This window comes from Tiliqua scincoides, chromosome 16, assembly GCF_035046505.1.
Source record: "Tiliqua scincoides isolate rTilSci1 chromosome 16, rTilSci1.hap2, whole genome shotgun sequence".
NCBI classification, from domain to species: domain Eukaryota; kingdom Metazoa; phylum Chordata; class Lepidosauria; order Squamata; family Scincidae; genus Tiliqua; species Tiliqua scincoides.
The window spans coordinates 7,939,879-7,956,653 of NC_089836.1; the positions used below are offsets into that span (position 1 = coordinate 7,939,879).

Here is a 16,775-nt window from a genome sequence, read left to right on the forward strand (position 1 = left end):
ACCCCCAGAGCACCACCTTCCAGCCCCCCCCCTCCTAGAAACACGAGTGAGGAGGAAGCTCCTTTTCTTTTCTTTTTAAAGGAGACGGCTTTCTCTTGTGGCTCCCAGTGTGGGAAGCAGGTCCTCTGGGGGCTGCCTGTGTCCTCTCCCCCTGAACTGCAGCAGGGCACTGAGTTGTGCTCCTCTCTCAACTGCTGCCCTGCCCTGCTGCAGAATTCTTGGTGGGACCAGAGACCTACTCCTACTAAGTACCTACTGAGTGGGACCTACTCAGGTGGGATCAAGGGAAACAGCAGGAGCCCGGGGGGAGGGGCACCAACACACCACCGGACAAGCCCCACAGCAACCACAACAAGCAGTGCAGGCGAGACAAGCTGGGGTGGGTGCCACGAGGTGGTTCTATCCACTCCGCCTTCCACCAAACCTGCCATTTGCATGGAGTCCCCATCTGCACCCAGCTCCACTAGCCCAACAATGTGCCAACAGCTCTACAGAGATAAAAGTGTGCTTAATCTTGGTCTTTAATCTGCGTTCCTTGCTTCCCCCCCCCCCGGATTTTGTGCCACTGGGAGCCTCCCCAGCACGGACAGCTCACAGCCCAATTCACTGCCTCAGCCCCTCCCCTTTGGGACAAACATATCCAGGCATGGGCTAGCCACAGAGTACCAAAAACATATCTGGCTTCCTCACTCTAAACGCCTGGCCAAGAAGCCCTGCGCAGTTCAGAAGCTGACAGCCTGCCCTTGAGAAAGCAGTGGGCCCCCAAACACCCCTTCCATGGTTCTGTGTCTCCCAAATGACCCACATCGATGTGCCAGCAAGGGTTTCTTACCTGCGTATTCACTCATGTTGATCTCTTCCTCAAAGACATCACTGAAGCCTTCTCCAGAATTGAGAAGGTCGAGGCGGCCATCGATGAACTTGGAGAGGAGAGAGAAGATGAGCCTCGAAAGATGGCTGCTGCCATTCTCCACCCACCTCACCCCACCCCGGTGCCCAGGCTTGCTCCCTGTTGGAGGGCCCACAGGACTGGAGCTTCATCCTGCTCAAGAATGGTACGGGGTGCTCCCTTCTCTCCTGCATGCACACGCACAGAGTTCGAGGGCACAGACCCGAAGAGGAGGGAGAGAACACACCGTTTTGCAACCAGAGAATTCTGGGAAACACACACACCTCTTGGAGAAAGTTGACGCAGAAGAGATTCATTCTGACCCATAAATTACACTAATGAGGGCAGGAAGCGGCCAGCGCTTTTCACACCACCCACAGCCCAGTATGCATCACAGCCTCTGGAGGCAGCGATTAGGAGGTGGGGAAGAGAGGAAGCCCCGCCCTGGCACGCTACCTGCTTGAAGAGCTGGAGCTGGGTCGCATTCTGCAGAAACTGGCGCATGGCGGCGGAGCGATGGGCGACGAAGGCCTCTTCACAGAACGTGATGGGCTCCTCCTGAAGAGGTGGTCAGAGGAGCATTGGCAACAGGGACCCAGAGCTGGCACAGTCCCAGGGCCCGGTCCCACCAAGGCCAGCAAGGAGTGACGCTCTTGGGACACCCAACCAGCTTCCTCCTTCCCCAACAGCTTCCCCAACCAGCTTCCTCCTGCTACTCAGGCACTCCCCCAACCCTCCTCACCTTGGCGCTGACAGGGCAGTTCCCCTCTTGTGGCTCTGGTTCATTTCTGACAAGAGGTGCCGCCCTGAGAGATGGTCCTTCCCACACTCGGCCGCCTGGGGCCAAGGAGGCAAAAAGAAAAGGCCTTCCGCTCATGCTCAGAAGCACTCTCGCTCAGTGAAGAGCAGCTTTCTAAGCTCACTTAGCCTGGCAAGGGGTGAGGCACTGATCACAAGGCAGAAACTCTCCCCAGAAACTCTCTGGGGCTACACAACGCTGCAAACACTGGTGCTGCTTGCTGTGAACGAAGCAACACAAACCAGGACTCCTGCACAGTCAGATCCAAAGAGACCGGCCTGCCATCCGGACATGCAACAGGACACTTTTTCATCCTCGGGCGGGGCGGTAAAGGGGTTTTTACTCTACTGTAATGTGCTAATGGGGGAACTGTCTGCTCTGCTTCTGCCAAAGGGGCACCCACCCCGTATCTGCAAATCCGTGGCATATCAAGTCAATGCATTTGTGACATACAGTCCTGCTGACACGAGAGTAACACAGCTTTCTGTGTTTAACATGGAACGGATTTACGGAGCTGAATCTGCTGCTCTTCGCCGCGAGGTCAGCAGCCATCCCGGAGCAAGGGGCGCATCAAAGCCGGCACCCTGCAGGAGCCGGCTGGAGGCTCCAATGGGGAACCTGCAGGCCAGGCATGAAGACCACAACTCTCTCCCACCAGCAACCGGGACCCAGAGGCAGCCTGCCTCCTCCTCCACCGTGCCTTATTCTACAGGGTTCCATCACGGCCTCCTTTCCGAGCTGGAAAGCCTCAGAGCAGACCCTCTGTTGTGCTTTTCCCAGCCTGACCCTGGCCTTCCTGAGATGGAGCAAACAGGACTGGTTTCTCGTGCCACCGCTAAGCCGCTCTTATGTTTTAAACTCCTTGCCTTCAGTGCCTTAAACTTTCCTCAACTTGGCCAGCCAGTTGCTGAGAGGGAAGCAATCTCCCCCCGCCCCGCTCCTTGTGATGTGCGTCTCCCACAGTTAACACAGGCGTGGGGACGAGGAACAGGACTGGCCGCAGGACGCAGCAGCCGCGAGCGCGGGGGGGGGGGGGCTTGCAAACTGCACCCGCTAATTGAGTGAGCAGTGGGACTCACAGTCACCCCAGAAAAAAGGGGTGGGCTGGTGGGACAACGGCAGGCTCAGAGCTGGTGCGCCAGGGAAGGTTAATCAAAAGGTGGCAATGGAAGGTGGCCAGGAAAGGTCACGTGTCTCTGCTCCAGTGGCATAATGGTCTCCAAGGAAACCTCATTAGCCAATGAAATGCAGCTTATTGGTGGCAGGTGCTTCTTCTCCACGAGAGACCAGCCAGAGTCACTGGACAGGTGTCAAAAGAACAGCATCTTCCTGCAACGGGGACGCTTGCAGCACAAGCCTTGCTGGGGGGGGAGAGCGAAGAGGGAGAAAAGTGCAGCCCCCCAAGCTGAGAGCCAAGACAGAGAAGGCACCGCTTGCAGGCAGAAGCGGAGAAGCAGGGAGGCTGCTGCCATGGGGGCCCAAACGGGTGGGGCTCAGGGCACGGAGAACTCCTGGGAGGAAGAGGGAGCAGGCCGTTCTTCAGGCTTCCAGGACACAAATGCAGGCACACGACTACTGAGCCCAGGGCTGCTCTGGCACTACTGGTCACGCCCACAGAACAAGGAGGGGCTTTCCTGCCAGGGAGTCAACACGGAACCCGGCCAGGCCGCCTCCACCACCCACCCCAGCTTCCTTCCTCACACCTCAGCCACGGAAGGGGTCGGGCGGCGGCGGCAGCATCAACGAGCTCCATCGCGACAGGGAGGTGGGGGGAGGAGGAGAGATGCTGCCACACCATCTAATTAGATCACATGAGCAGAGAAGCATCTGGCTCGGAGCATGGCAGTTTACACATCTCCCTGAGTTGTCGTGGAGACGAGCACATGACTGGCTCGGCGCTGAGACTCTGGGGCACGAGTCCAAACACGCTCCTAACGCGTTCTGACAGAGAGCAGATGGGCAGCTTGTCGGAGGGCCAAGAGGTGCCAAGGCAGCTCCCCTCCAACCTGGATGCGCCTGCAAGGAGAGCCGCCATCCGTCCCAGCAAGTCCCCCTCGCCCGACATGCCCAGTGAGGCAGGAGCCTGCGCCCAGACCCACCACGACAGGGGGGTCCAGATCCACGGCACCTGCAGAGCTCCCTCTCCACACACCTCCCGGAGAGGAAGACTCCAACGTCACACACGCACACGGCCCCCTGCGCTCCTCCAAGACCTGCCCATTTTTCTGGCTTCAGCACCTTCCGGTGACAGGTCCTCCTTGTGGCCACGCCAGCCACTTGGGTGCCAAGTTAGCAGAACTAAATGCACGGGAGACGCAGACCGCCTGAGCCGGGGCCCACAGCAGGGGGATGTGGCAAACACCCAGCATCTTCCAGAAAGGGCGAGAAGAGACCTTTCTGTGGTCTCTGCCTTTTGCTGGTGAGCAGGAGCCTGGAAAAGCACCAGTATAAAAGGTTGAACACAGTTCCCAGGTGTTGCGCTTTCCAGCTGCCTAGCAGTCCTCGGGTTTTGCCACTGCACCCCCAAGGGTGAGGTGGGCTAGAGGGGGAGGTGGCTTCACCAGCAGCAGGTGACACTCGGCAAAAAGGGGGGAGCAAATCTCTCTGAACAGGACCCGCTTTGTGTTGCCCTGGGTTGGTGTGAAGAGCAGCAGAAACCACAATCCTGAACCAGCTCCAAGTCGGCTCACACAGTCCAGGGCAGAGGCTCTCCCTCCCTCCCTCCCCGCTCAGGTTTTTCAAGAGCAGCTCAGCCTCTGAAGGCCTGACGTTGCTCCGAGCCTTAACAACAACTCAGTTTCCATCACAGGGTTTTGAGGAGCTGCAAGAGTTAACCGTGGCTTGTCAACACACCCGGTTTGGGCTCCGGCACTGCTACCTGGGAGAGGTATTTTTGCCTGCTATTCCAGGGAGGCTGCCCTCTCTGTGGAGAGCAGGAGAGCTCGTTAATGAGGCTAATTAGGTGTAAAGGGGGAAGGGTCTGGCATCAGCTGTGGCTTAGAGCAGCTCATCATTAAGCCCTGTAATCTTCACCCCAGCACAGCCGCTGATCCGGCTCCTCCGTGCCTGCAAAGGCTGGCGAGTTGATACCCAAGTGCCCGGCCAGGAGTAGCTCAGATCCCAGGCACCAGAGGACCCACACCAACACTGCTGCGTTGGGGGGAGCAGCACGGCCTCAGCCCCCAAGTCCTTTATCACCGTGTAGGCCTCTGGAGGTTGCCCAGGATGAGCCCCCCAAAGCAGTCTGTGGCATCTGCCAACTGCTCACATAGGCTGCAAGCAACACCCCCTTCTCCTCCTGTCCCCACAGAAAAAGGGGAAGCACTAAGCTGAGAGTACTGTGACTATCCAACGCAGCAGTCTGGGTTGCCGACAGGCACGCGCTGGTGAAATGTCCAGAAGCAGCTCTGCAGTTCCTAAGGCTCCAGTCTGGCCTGGATGTTGGCAGGCCCCCCCAGGAGGAAGCCAGCTTTGCACCCCCAGCTTGGGAACCTGCTCTTAAACCATTTCCATCTTCCATGCTAAATGAGGCTTAAAAGAAAGTCAGCCAATCTGGCTGGAGGAACTCACTCTTGTCCTAAAGCTGGCAAGGGAAACCCCAACTCCCACTGAGCTAATCCAGACCCGTTTGTGGGAATCAAGCCCCACAGTGCTCCAAGCCCCACGTCAAACAGCAAGGCCATTTCTCTGAGATCAAAGGCCACCTCAAAGGCAAACCAAGTCTCCCAGGGCACTGCTGGCTGGCTGGCCGGCCGGCCTGAGGAGGCCAACATTGCACCTACCCTGGAGATGGAGGAGTCACAGATCAGGAGAGGGGGCTCTGGGCTCTCTTCTGCACACAGCCTCCTATTCAATGGCGGGGGCAGCCTTCAAGAAGGGGGTGCCCTTCTCTCTGGCTTGTGGGCTTCCTGGAGCCCTGGCCTCGGCTGGGCTCTTGACTCAACCCACGAGGGCTAACCCTAACCCTTTCCTGTGTCACAGATACTGAAGATGTCCACGGGCTGCGCCTAGAGTGTTTCTTGCAGAGCTGGCTCTTCTGACCACTCAAGATGGTGTCCTCAGTTCAACAGGTCATGCAACAACCGCACTTAGGCCTCCAGCATTGACTGTGGAGCAGATCACCAGGCAGGAAGCCAGCAGCTCTATCTGCCCTCCTGCAGGACCTTCACTGACCTGGTTCCCCAAGAGGTGCAGCCACCAGGCTGAACGTAAAAAGGCAAAGAGCTAGGCTTGGCCAAGCAAAGCTGGGCCCAGCCCTCTCTCCCTTTTGCTTCCCTGCCATCCCAGCAGCAGGACAAGCTGGACTGGGCACTGACACAGGCCTCCCATTGGTCATCTTCTCTCCCACTGCCTCACAGCAGACAAAACTACCCCATTTGCAGGGGTCACTTCTGCGCTTGCAGAGCTGCCACCCGCCTCTTCCTGCCAGTTCCTCTCCTCACACCTTCACTGCAGTGCTGCTTCTCTGGAATCGCTTTTCACTGGAGAGGGGCTGCAAACTCCTCGCACACATCTTGCTCTGATCTCCTGAACAAGTCAGGAAAAGACTTTGGCTCCCTTCAACAGACTCCACTCTTCTAACGCTGCACAGTAATTGCATCTCTTTCACGGGAAACACGTTCTTCCTTTTAATCTCTGCCTTCCTTACTAGTGATGGTGTTCAAGGCAGAGAAACAAACAAGGAGGCCTCCACATCCAGGAGACCAGGTGAGGCTTGCACGGCGGGCCAACTCTGCTAGAAAAAATTAAGCATCACAGAAGGGAGACAGAAACAGCTTCTCATCACCATCAAGGTGGCTGGAGAGAGATGCTTCTGCAACCCTTGGAGTTCTGAGAGAAGGAGGCAGCCTCCTCCTGGCCTCCTTCCCCACCACTGCACGGAGGGAATATGACCTACATAACAGGGAGCTGCAAGGATTAGGACAATAACGTATCTGAAGCGTGTGGCATCCTTGAAATGCCATGCAAGTCTTCCTTATTGCTTAACATTTTTGCAAACGGCAAGGCTTCTCACCTGTGCAGAACCGAGTGAGGATATCTACATAAACACACAAACCGACCTTATATCTGGTGTAGGGGAGTGACGCAGGGCCCAACCAACTTTCCATCACTGATGCAGCTGTGTCAGTGGGGTGTGCGCTGCATCTTGTGGGGGGGGGGTAGTCACAGAGGCTGCCTCAAGGCACCCCAAACTGCAGGGAGTGGCCAACCAACAGAAGACGATGCTCGGTTTGCAATGCCAGGCAGACTGGAGAACCAGCCAGATGCAGAGCTGCCTCCGGCCACTAGGTGTCAGCACAGGAAAGAGGATCCCTGTGCTTTTTGTGACTGGGGAATTGTCAAGTTGCTCCCTTGCCCCTCCCACCACCATCACCACTGCATCTGCAACACGGCACTAAATATTTAAACGCCAACATACTAAGAATTAGAATGACTTGGAGGGGCAGAATTGGCTGAGAAACCTTTTTCACCTCTAGCCTGCCAGTGTAGAAAGTGAACTGCGCGCTGTTTTATTTGCAGAGTGGATCTTTGCCTGCACCAGGGAGATACGGGGACCACCAGCCAGTCTTCTCAGCAGAAAGCAACCCGGATCTCTGACTCTGCTGCTCCAAGAGACAACCAGACAATCCAAACTCCTCAAAGAGTCACTCAAGCTCACCAGAAATACTGTGCAAGCTCTGGGAAAGATCCACCAGTTGGTTCTTCTCCTGCAGAAGCCCAGGTCATGTCTGTGGAAACCACAGGTTTCCGTCACAACACGTGGCCTTGCAGTGCTCTCTCCAGCAAGGTACTCTGGCTGCCAACTCCCCACTCCGCAGTCCCCAGGCTTTTTCAGGTTGCCCTTTCTGCAACATGCCACAGATACTGGAGATCCGCATATAAGGCTTGCAGCATGGGAGTCCCTAGATCTAGGTTCTGAAATGACTCCTGCCATACAGAGGAATTTGGACCAAGAGGACTTTTACGGATGGGGAAGAAGGACCGTAGATAATTGGTTCCTGACGCATCATCCAGCACAGTCCAACTCCCTGGTGCTGCCAAGTGAAGAGTCCTAAAAGACACGGGCACCCCGAATGTGCATCCTGCAAACCGCTGGAGCTCATCTCTCGCTACTCTCTTACGTGCTCCAAGTGGGAGGGGGGGTTGCCCAGACTCGCCAAGTTGCCAGGCAACCAGCAGGAGGAGCCTCGGAGAGCGCCAACCGTCTGCAGGCAGGAAGGAGGTTGGCCGCTGGCTGCCACGGATCAGGGAGGCTTAAGAGTTGGGGCCTCGCGGTGCGCCCGGAGCGCTTCTTTACATGGCTGGGAATTAAAGCTGCAGCTGAGCCCCAGAAGCTGAGTGTGCACACCTGACATTTTAATGAGCCCCCGAGAAACACACACAGGCGCAAGTACATTTGCTCTTAGTTTGGGTGCTACAGGTACACCCCACCTGCAGGCAAACCAACCCACCAAGTCCTGCTGATCCAACAGCATGTCAGAAGCGGTGGCAGGAGTGACACACACTCCCAGGAGGGAGACAAGCCCTGCCCTCCTCCTCGCGGATTCTGGGCCAGCAGCTCCTGCCTTTTTCTCCAGTGCGGAAGAGACACCATGGCTGGGGGGCTACTTACCGGCTCAATCTTCAGTGCACTTCTGTAACTCCCAAAGAAAGCGGCCTGCGCTTTGAGGAACGCTCTCGCCACTCCATCCCCAGTGGTCATGGAGACTTTCTTCAGCCTGCTCTTCAGAGCAGAGACCTGGGACGACACAAGGAAGGGGAGCAAAGATTTACCTGCAAGCAGTGTGGTCCGGCAGTCCCTCGCCCTAGGAATGGGCCCCAAGGATTGTACTGCAACAGGGGTGCTGGCTAAAGAGCTTCCGCCAGGAGGCGAGAGCAAGAGACACACGCAACACATTTCGGGGGAACTGCACTTCCAAGAGTGCTCCAGGTGCTGAAGGGAAGGGAAGGCCAGTTCACACGCCAAAGCAGCAGCTGCGGCAGAGAAGGGGCTGGAATCCCCACCGCTCACCCTGTCCTCCAGCTGAAAGCCTGGGAACCCCATGGAAGCCCCTCCAAGCTCTTTGGAGGCAGGCCCCTCTCAGAGGCCCAACATCCCTGAGGTGAAGCAGGGACGTGCCAGCCAGGAACAGGCCACTTCCGCCACAACGTGTGGCCTTGCGGTGCCACTCTGGGTACCAACTCCCCACTCCACAGTCCCCAGGCTTTTGAAGTGGACTGCAGGCCTGCCTGATCATTTCTCCCCGCCTCTAAACTCTCCCCACCAAGCATCTCAGCCTATACTTTTGGTGGGCACTGCGGTTGTGCAAACCGCTTGGGGAGGGCAGCTTGAAAAGCAGCAAGACGCCTAAAGCGACGCGTAAACTGAGGTGCTTCTCTGGTTTGATTTCTCGGGGACACCGATCAGGAAACACTGAACGTTAACTGTTGAGGGGACCTTGGAGATCATCTAGTCCAGCCTCCTGGCCAGTGCAGCGACGACAACAGCCCCCTCGCAGACATGGCCAGAACAACAATGGAGACTTCCAGGCTGGCATCTCCCCCCACGTGCTCTCAGTGCAGGCTGGAATCCCCAAGAAGAAGCACTTCAGAAGTGGAAGGGCCTGCCGCCCCCCACCAGGGAAAGCACGGCCCCGGAAGCAGCTCCCCCTCCTCCACAGCTTCCCTCCTCACCACCTGATTATTCTTCGCTTAACCTTCACTGCCCTTTTCCTTTCATCCTGAAGGTGTTTAATTGCCTCGATTCACCGAACTGCACTTCAGGTGAACACAGACCTTAACGGGCTCATTACTATTTGCACAGAGAAGCGCTCCGTGATGGTGGCGGAGCAAAAGCCGGCATGCAGAACACCAGCCTCCGCCGGCTGCTTCTCTCCGCTGCCAAAAGTGCTCCTGGCAACCTGAAGAGTAGAGGCCTCGGGGCGCCCAGGTGCACTCCAAGGGCCCACACTCTCACCCCAAAGAGGCCCCCTCCTCTTCCGACACACAACACCACCAGGTGCTACAAGGCGCTGACCCTGCATGACGACGTCAACAAGGCACAGGACGGCTGCAGCTGGGATCTGACCCCAGGGCTGAGACCGTCAGAGGCCGTGCCTGCACTTGACAAGCCTCGGCTTTTCTGCACTGCTGCACGGATCTGGCCCCAAGGAATAGGAAAGTCGTGGAGCACTCCAGCCCGCCTGGGAGGCAACTCTGCAGGTCCACGGGCATCTCCCACCCCAAGTGCCCAAGACCTACTCTCAAAGGACCATCAGTTCAAGGCCTGGTGCTTGGAGGATGCAAGAACGCCTCCTCCGGACCTACACCCCTTGCTCGAGTGGGGAAGGAAAGGGGCTTCGGGGACTGAGAGTGAGCTGGGGTGGCTCTCCCTGCGTGTGCTCAGACACTCTCCCCTTCCCTGCTACTTTCAAGTGTGCCCGGGCTGGCATTGTGTTCTGGTGTTCGGCCCTGGAGGGTCACTCTCAGCTCAGAGGAGGCCCTCCTGCCCAGAGGACAAGGCTGCTGTATAAAAGGCAGGCCCAAAACAGCTCCCTCCCCCTCCCTCTCGGCCTCCACCGCACTCTGAGAAAAAGCCGCGCACAAGCTGGAGACGGGCGCCCAGCGCTCAGCCGCTCTGCTCAAGAGACTCGGACAGGAGCCGCTCCATACAGGGGCCGTTTCTCACCCAGGCAGGCACAGGAACGCCCAGCCAATCCCGGAAGGGTTTTTAAAAGAAGATTTTTATACTCTTGGCAGCTCAGGATTAAAGGTCAGATTTAAGCTATCACCATGTTTCAAAATGCAATCTGTGCAGTGCGGCATAATGAAACGGTTCAGCAGAGGTGCGAGTGGAAATTCTTTTAATTAGGTCCAAGGCTTTGTAGTTGTCAACATGAATAAAGCAAGAAAAAACAGGCTCTCCTGAAAAACACCATATCAGGAGGAGGAGGAGGAAAAGAAGCAACTTTAAATGCAAGCCACCTTTACAGAAAAAGGAAGGAAGGAAGGTGGGGGGTTCAGAGCGCGGTGCTCACGTGAGCCGCTCGGTGGGTTTCGATCCCCACAATGTGTAAAAAGCAAGCGCATGTGTACGGTTTCCTCCTTGGAAGAACGTGCTAATGAACAGGGAGAGAGAGGATGCCTGGCTGGCAGGGTAACATAATCACCAGCCAATTAGCCTGTTCACAAGGTTTGATCCCCGAACCGCGTTCTGATGGGCTGGAACGAGGCTGCACACCAAGCGGGCTGGAGATCTGGGATGCGTTTTTGCTGACAAGCCCCCAACTCTGTTTGGTTCTGGGTCGAGGTGCTGTTTCCAAAGGCCGTTTTGGAAGAGAAAGGCACCTCCCGCCTCTGGAGATGGAGGGAGGAAGCAGACAAAACCGGGGAGGGGCAAGAACGGAACTTCCAGAGTCTGTTGTTCCCCCGCTCCAGCTCTTCCAAAGCTCTGATCTGAACCTGGACCACTTGAGCAGAAGGCAGGGGTTAGCCCTGCACCTCCATGCCAATTCCCCACCTCAAAGTTGCCAACACGTCCCACCACCACAGTCACAGCAGCTCACCCGCAATGTGGGTTGAGGTCACCATGTGCTCATGGAGAGAGTTAGACCCTGACCCCCCCAGCCCCAGAGCAGCCCACACAGGTGGCTTTTGAAAAAAGACACATTCATTATGCTGATTGTTCTGACCACGGAACTGGAGACATGAAATCTAAGTTCGCCCTGAGAGGTGTCCAAGCAAAGGAATGTATATACTTTTACGAATGCTTGGGGGAAATGCTTGCAAGAGGCCCACTGGAGGCTCTGCTCAGAGATTAGGTGGGGGGGACGACCAGGGATTGGGTCTTTGCAATGGGGACTTCCTGAGGCATTCACTCCTGTGGGGCGACCTGCCTGGGGCCTGCTGAGCTCATGTCCAGCCACCAGGCAGACAAGCTGCATCAAAACATCCCCCTGAACTTTCACCCCTCTTTTTGCACGTTGACGGGTCCTTGAACCCTGGAGGGGTTCCCTGGGGTACTGCTCACGGGGCCAAACAGGGCTTTGATTTGATGTCAGAAGACAGGAGTGGAGGGGCAGAGAAGAGGCTCCCAGAAGGAGGTGCAGGGCCAGGCCCAGAAGGAGCCCATTTGTGGGGCGAGTGCAACAGGAGGCAGAAGACCTCCAGACTGCCTGCACTGGGGCTTGTGAAGCAGGCCAGGACCTGGGACAGCTCCCAGGGCAGCACCCCCAGCAGCGCAGTCACCGTTGCCAAGGTCTGGCTGCCACTGAGCACCTGAGTAGGGAGGCCACACGTCAGGCTCAGGTACCAAACCCTCCTTTTGGGGGGAGGGGGGGCTGCCGAGCGCTCTGCCTCGGGGGCCAGTCTGGAAAGAGGCCTGTCGGAGTCGCTGCTCGAGGAGCCAGGAACGGAGGGAGGGATGCTCTGCTGGATCAGAAGAGACCAGCTCAGCACTCACAAAAACAGCAGCAAGGCAGAGGCCCTGCCAGGTGTGCTCTTGGGCACGCAGTCACAGACCTGACGTGTGTTTGGGGCATCGCTCGGCAGCAAAGGTGCCAGTCCTTGCCAGCATGGCTAGGAAAGACTCGAGGCCAAAACCCTGGCAAGCCACTTCTGGTCAGGCGAGACGGCACTGGGTCCACTGTGGCGCTGGGACCCTTTCTGAGGTTCACTCCCATGTGCCCGCAGACAGCCTGCTTGCTGCTCAAGAGACTGCGCAACAGCACAGCAATGGCCTACCTGTCCCGCTCCTCACACATGGCTTTCCACAGACCTGAGCAGCTTCCACGTGGGAGGAGCCCAGGGGGATTTGGGCTCACCAGAACCCAGCACTCCCCCGGGGGAAACGAGCGCGAAAGATCAGCTGGAAAAGCTCCCTGAGGCCCGTCGAGCAGCCTGTAAATCCAAACATGCAGAGTAGGAAGAGACACAGAAACGCTGTGTGAACAACAAGGGGGACACCTGTTCTCTAAGAAACCCCCAAAGCCAGAGCCATTGTGGAGAGGAGAGCGGAAAGCATCCGAAAGAGACACAAGTGGGAGAAAGGAGGAGGCAGGAAGCAGAAGGAGCCGACTCGGAGCTTTGTCGTGGACAATATTAAGCCCAGCTGTGTTTACGCAACAGTTTGGGAAGGGGGGAGGGAAGGAGGAGGAAACCCCCAAACCACGTACACTGTCATCGCGAGCCAAACGGGATAATTGAATACGGGCTGGCAACGCTCCCTCTGACGCTCCAGACAGCCTTCAAAATTTGAAACACACACACACACACGCACTCACACATCCCTAACTGCACCCCCGGAGCCGCGGAAAACGGAATCCTGGCGTTTTAACCAGCGTCACGCAGCTCTCTTTGGACCCGAAACGGAAAGAACCCAGGGAGGAAGTCCCTTAAAACTGATGGCATCCCAAGGCTGCCAGTCTTGGGGTTTATCTGCCAAGACTCCCTCTGATGCTCCACTCACAACGGCTGCTTTCAAGGAAGGCCATGAAATAAAATATGAAGATGGATTGTTGACAAATCATGCCCCCCTATGTGAGGCCTGGATCCAGCCCCTTCCTCACTCCATTCCATGAACTCTGCTCTTCCCCAGGGCTATGGAGAACGTGTGCGGGAGGGGCGAATCAGCAGGTGGAAGGAAGCCAGAGCAGCCCACTGCATCGGAGCGGGTCACTCTCTTCAAAATCCCTGTTCCAGCCCCAGCCAAGGCAAACCTTGTGGACTCTGATACGACAAGAACCCCAGTGGGCAGAAGGAGTCAGGGACGTTCAAGGAGGAAGGGAACTCGGGCCTTGGGACGCAGCCAGCCACGTACAGGCCTGGAGACAGCCAGCCAGCAGGATACTCACCACGTCATTGGGGAGGCTCTGGAGGTCATCAAAAGGCGTTTCTAGGGTGTTGGTGTCCACATTCAGGATGACCACGTCATCCAGGGCCATGTTTCTGACTTTCTGGAATCGTCAGAAGGAAAAGAAGACGTCATCTTTGCAGCCTCTCGCCCTGCGGCTTCTACGTGATGATGCCAAACGGCAGGAGCAATGCGACAAGACCAGCTGAGCAGAAATGCCTCTCTGCTGAAGAGCCACCCAGAGCCACAGCGCGCAGCTGAGCCCAGCGCATCCCGGAATCCCAGGCCTTGACCTGCTGTCCGAAGGCCGGCAGAGCGGAGCATGGCAAGAATCCCAAGGAAGGGCATTCCACAGTGCAGGTGACACTGCTGAAGGCCCTGTTCTTGGTGACCCACCCAGGCACCACTCATTTCCTAGTCTCAATGCCCCTGTGCGCAGCCGGCAACGTAAAGCACACACCCCACCAGCTCCTCATACCGGCTCATACGGCAAAGTATGAATGGAGGAGATTCCTCTTAAAAAAAACAGAAAGGACCCCCCTCCTCTCTCTCCCCAACACAGGCTTTCTGCAGGAAAACAGGCTCCACATTCAAAACATGCCCGGAAGGCAAGAGCACACACTGTTGGCAGGCGGTGAACCCCACAGGCGTCGGAGATGACAACGTATCAATCTGGTCACAGCGGATATTGCGCTTTATTACTTCGCGGCCCACAGCAGCAGCCCAGAGGCCTTCAGATTTACAATCTGGAAACAGCTGCTCAGCAGACTAATATGGTTAAGTTCTGCCTGCCCTTTGACCTCTGAACTCTTTGAGAGGTGGCCTCTGACCTCCCCCCCCCCCATTAGCCTTGACGGGCTGAAGCCCTGAGCCACTGTGCACCCAAAACGGAAAAGCCAGACCAACCCGCCTTAGTCCCAATGACCCCAGGAAGCCAGAGGCACTTACCTCCATCAGGCTTAAGTGTATTCCTATGAGGTAGGGCATTGGAGCACTGCAAAGAGACAGAAAGAGACAGGGGTCACCAGGCTGCTGAGAATCGGTCTCAGTGAATCTTTCTAAGCAACAGCCAAACCAGCTCCTCAGCATCAAGGAGCAGACAAAAATCAGACAGCAAACTGGTCTCGATGTGTTGCCCGCCCAGAGCCTACGGCACACACCTGGACAGGTACGGAAACAAGCAGCTTTTCCAAAGGAACTCCCTGGGACCTCCCGAGGTCAGGTTAGTGGAGAACGGCACTCTCCCCTGAAGGTTCCCACCTGACGCCACCTTCATTCCCTTACAGCTGGCCCATCAGAATCCTCCTTACGGCTCTCATCTCTTATTTGCTGGCTCTGCCAATTTCATCTCCATGCCTGTTTTTGATGTCTCATTGCTGTGGTGCACGTGGACCACTGTCAGCCACCTTCAGGCTGCTGAACAGTGAAGGACAAGAGGCAGATTCGATAAGCCTGGGCCCCTCCCTGCCCCCACCGCGCCGGATCTAACTCCGCATGACAGGGTACTGGGGTGTTTTCTAATATTCAGAACTAGAGAACACCTTTAAACACGATCCCCTCCCAGGCTAAAGCCACACCGGACCATTTCCAACCCAAAGCAATGCACCCCCTGCTCAGCCGCTCAAGGTTCGGGGCTTCCCTGGGCGAGGGGCTGGCCAGGCTGCCAGCCCTGCTCCAGGAGCCGAGGCAGAACCGAAGGTTTTTCTAATTAAGCAGATTCGGAAACCCGACAGCTTCAATGTCAAGAATGCGAAGCCTGAACCTCGGCAGGACGTCTCAAGGGCTGCCAGTGTCTCATCTTGTGAACCTCAGCAAGCATAATGGAAAAGAGCGGGGGGGGGGGCCTTATTCCCATCCCAAACAGGCCGTTTGCTGTGGCGCCCAGCAGAACAGCCTGTCACCGAGCAAACAGAAAAAGTCAGCTCTGCAAACCAACCATTCTGTGCTGGTTTGCCAGTCTTCCTCCATTCATCAAGGAGCACAACAGGGGCCGTGAACTAGTTACCAGAGCTTCAGGCTCGCTGAAATCAAAAGTACTCCAAGATGCTGAAACACACATGGGGCACAGAGGGACTGGACGGCAAAGATCTGCTTCCCCAGTTGAGTAATCTGGGTAGTCTGAATTAGGGATTGCCTCCACATCCGCACAGCCCTGCCTGCCCACTGGTGACTGGAGCGCTGAGTGGCATCTTGCTGGCAGGGGCAACAGAAAGCTACAGGCCTGAGCATCTCATGGGCAGTGGTTGTCAACAAATGTTTCTGCAACCTGCAAGAGAAACTGGGGCATGGGCTTCAGGAGTGGAGCAGAGGGCCACAGAGAGTGTGCGATGCCAACTGTCCTCCCCAGGGGACAATGCACTGGGAGAATGTTGCTGATGGGTGCTTGGAGCTTGCCTGCATGTACTGTGGAATTCAAGGCAATGGAGTCCCGTGCCTTAGAGTTGCTCTTTAAAAAAACAAAACACTGACATTAAGGGGTAGGGGAGTCTACAACCACCCAGGAGAACGGCAGCAGAGAAACAGCCTTCCAAAGCCATGAATCAGTGTAGATGCCATAGCACCCCCCCATATCATACCCCCTAGAGGGGGGCGATGGGACAGTTGCACCCTGGACAAAACTCTGAGCACTGGGCTTCCGACACCATCTCCTGGATTTTCGTTGGGCCATAAATCACAGCTCTCGTGCCAGTGCAAAGGCTGCTTGTCAACAGCTTCCGCTTGTGGGCACTGAAGTTGTCCCAGGACAGACTTGCAGAGCAGGAGAAGTGCAGATCCTCTCAAGCCTGGGTGGTGAGCTTGGCTCAGGAACCCAAGTCCTGCTGAAAATTACCACCTAAAATACGAAGCGGGGTAAGGCAAGGGAGAGGATGAATCAGAGAGATGCTTAGAGGGCAGGAAGAAGAGAGTCCCCACAGACAAACCGGCCTCTTCTGGTGTCCCACATCAAACCACAAACATCCAGACGGCCATGAACCAACACTGCCCTATGGGCACGCAAGAACTGGGCAGTGGGGGCATGGGGGTGGGGGAATTCTCTCTCTGCTGCCTGTCCTGCTCTTGGGGCTTCTCTTTCCAGCACCACAGCTGCAAAGACAACAGCGAAACAACACCTAAAGGGTCAGAATCTAAACTCGGCTCAAACGCAAAGAAATCAGCGAGGTTCCAGCCTCGACAGCAGAAACCCCCCAGCGAGGGGCAGGAGCCGGTGCTGCTGGGGAGGAAGCTGCACAGGGGTGGCACTTCGTGGCCAAAAGCAC

The 16,775-nt window shown here is 56.6% G+C and overlaps 1 protein-coding gene across 4 annotated transcripts in view; it reads right to left on the reverse strand.

The window, feature by feature from the left end:
* Positions 1-16,775, reverse strand: part of DENND1A (DENN domain containing 1A) — a 136,927-nt gene that overhangs the window by 33,045 nt on the left and 87,107 nt on the right. For all 4 annotated transcript variants that reach the window (XM_066610583.1, XM_066610586.1, XM_066610584.1 and 1 more), the window contains exons 11-15: positions 14,467-14,512; positions 13,520-13,621; positions 8,302-8,427; positions 1,346-1,447; positions 833-920 (exon numbers count right to left, since the gene is read on the reverse strand). In XM_066610583.1, coding sequence (XP_066466680.1) covers positions 833-920; positions 1,346-1,447; positions 8,302-8,427; positions 13,520-13,621; positions 14,467-14,512 — 464 coding nt within the window. The remainder of the gene's footprint in view (positions 1-832; positions 921-1,345; positions 1,448-8,301; positions 8,428-13,519; positions 13,622-14,466; positions 14,513-16,775) is intronic.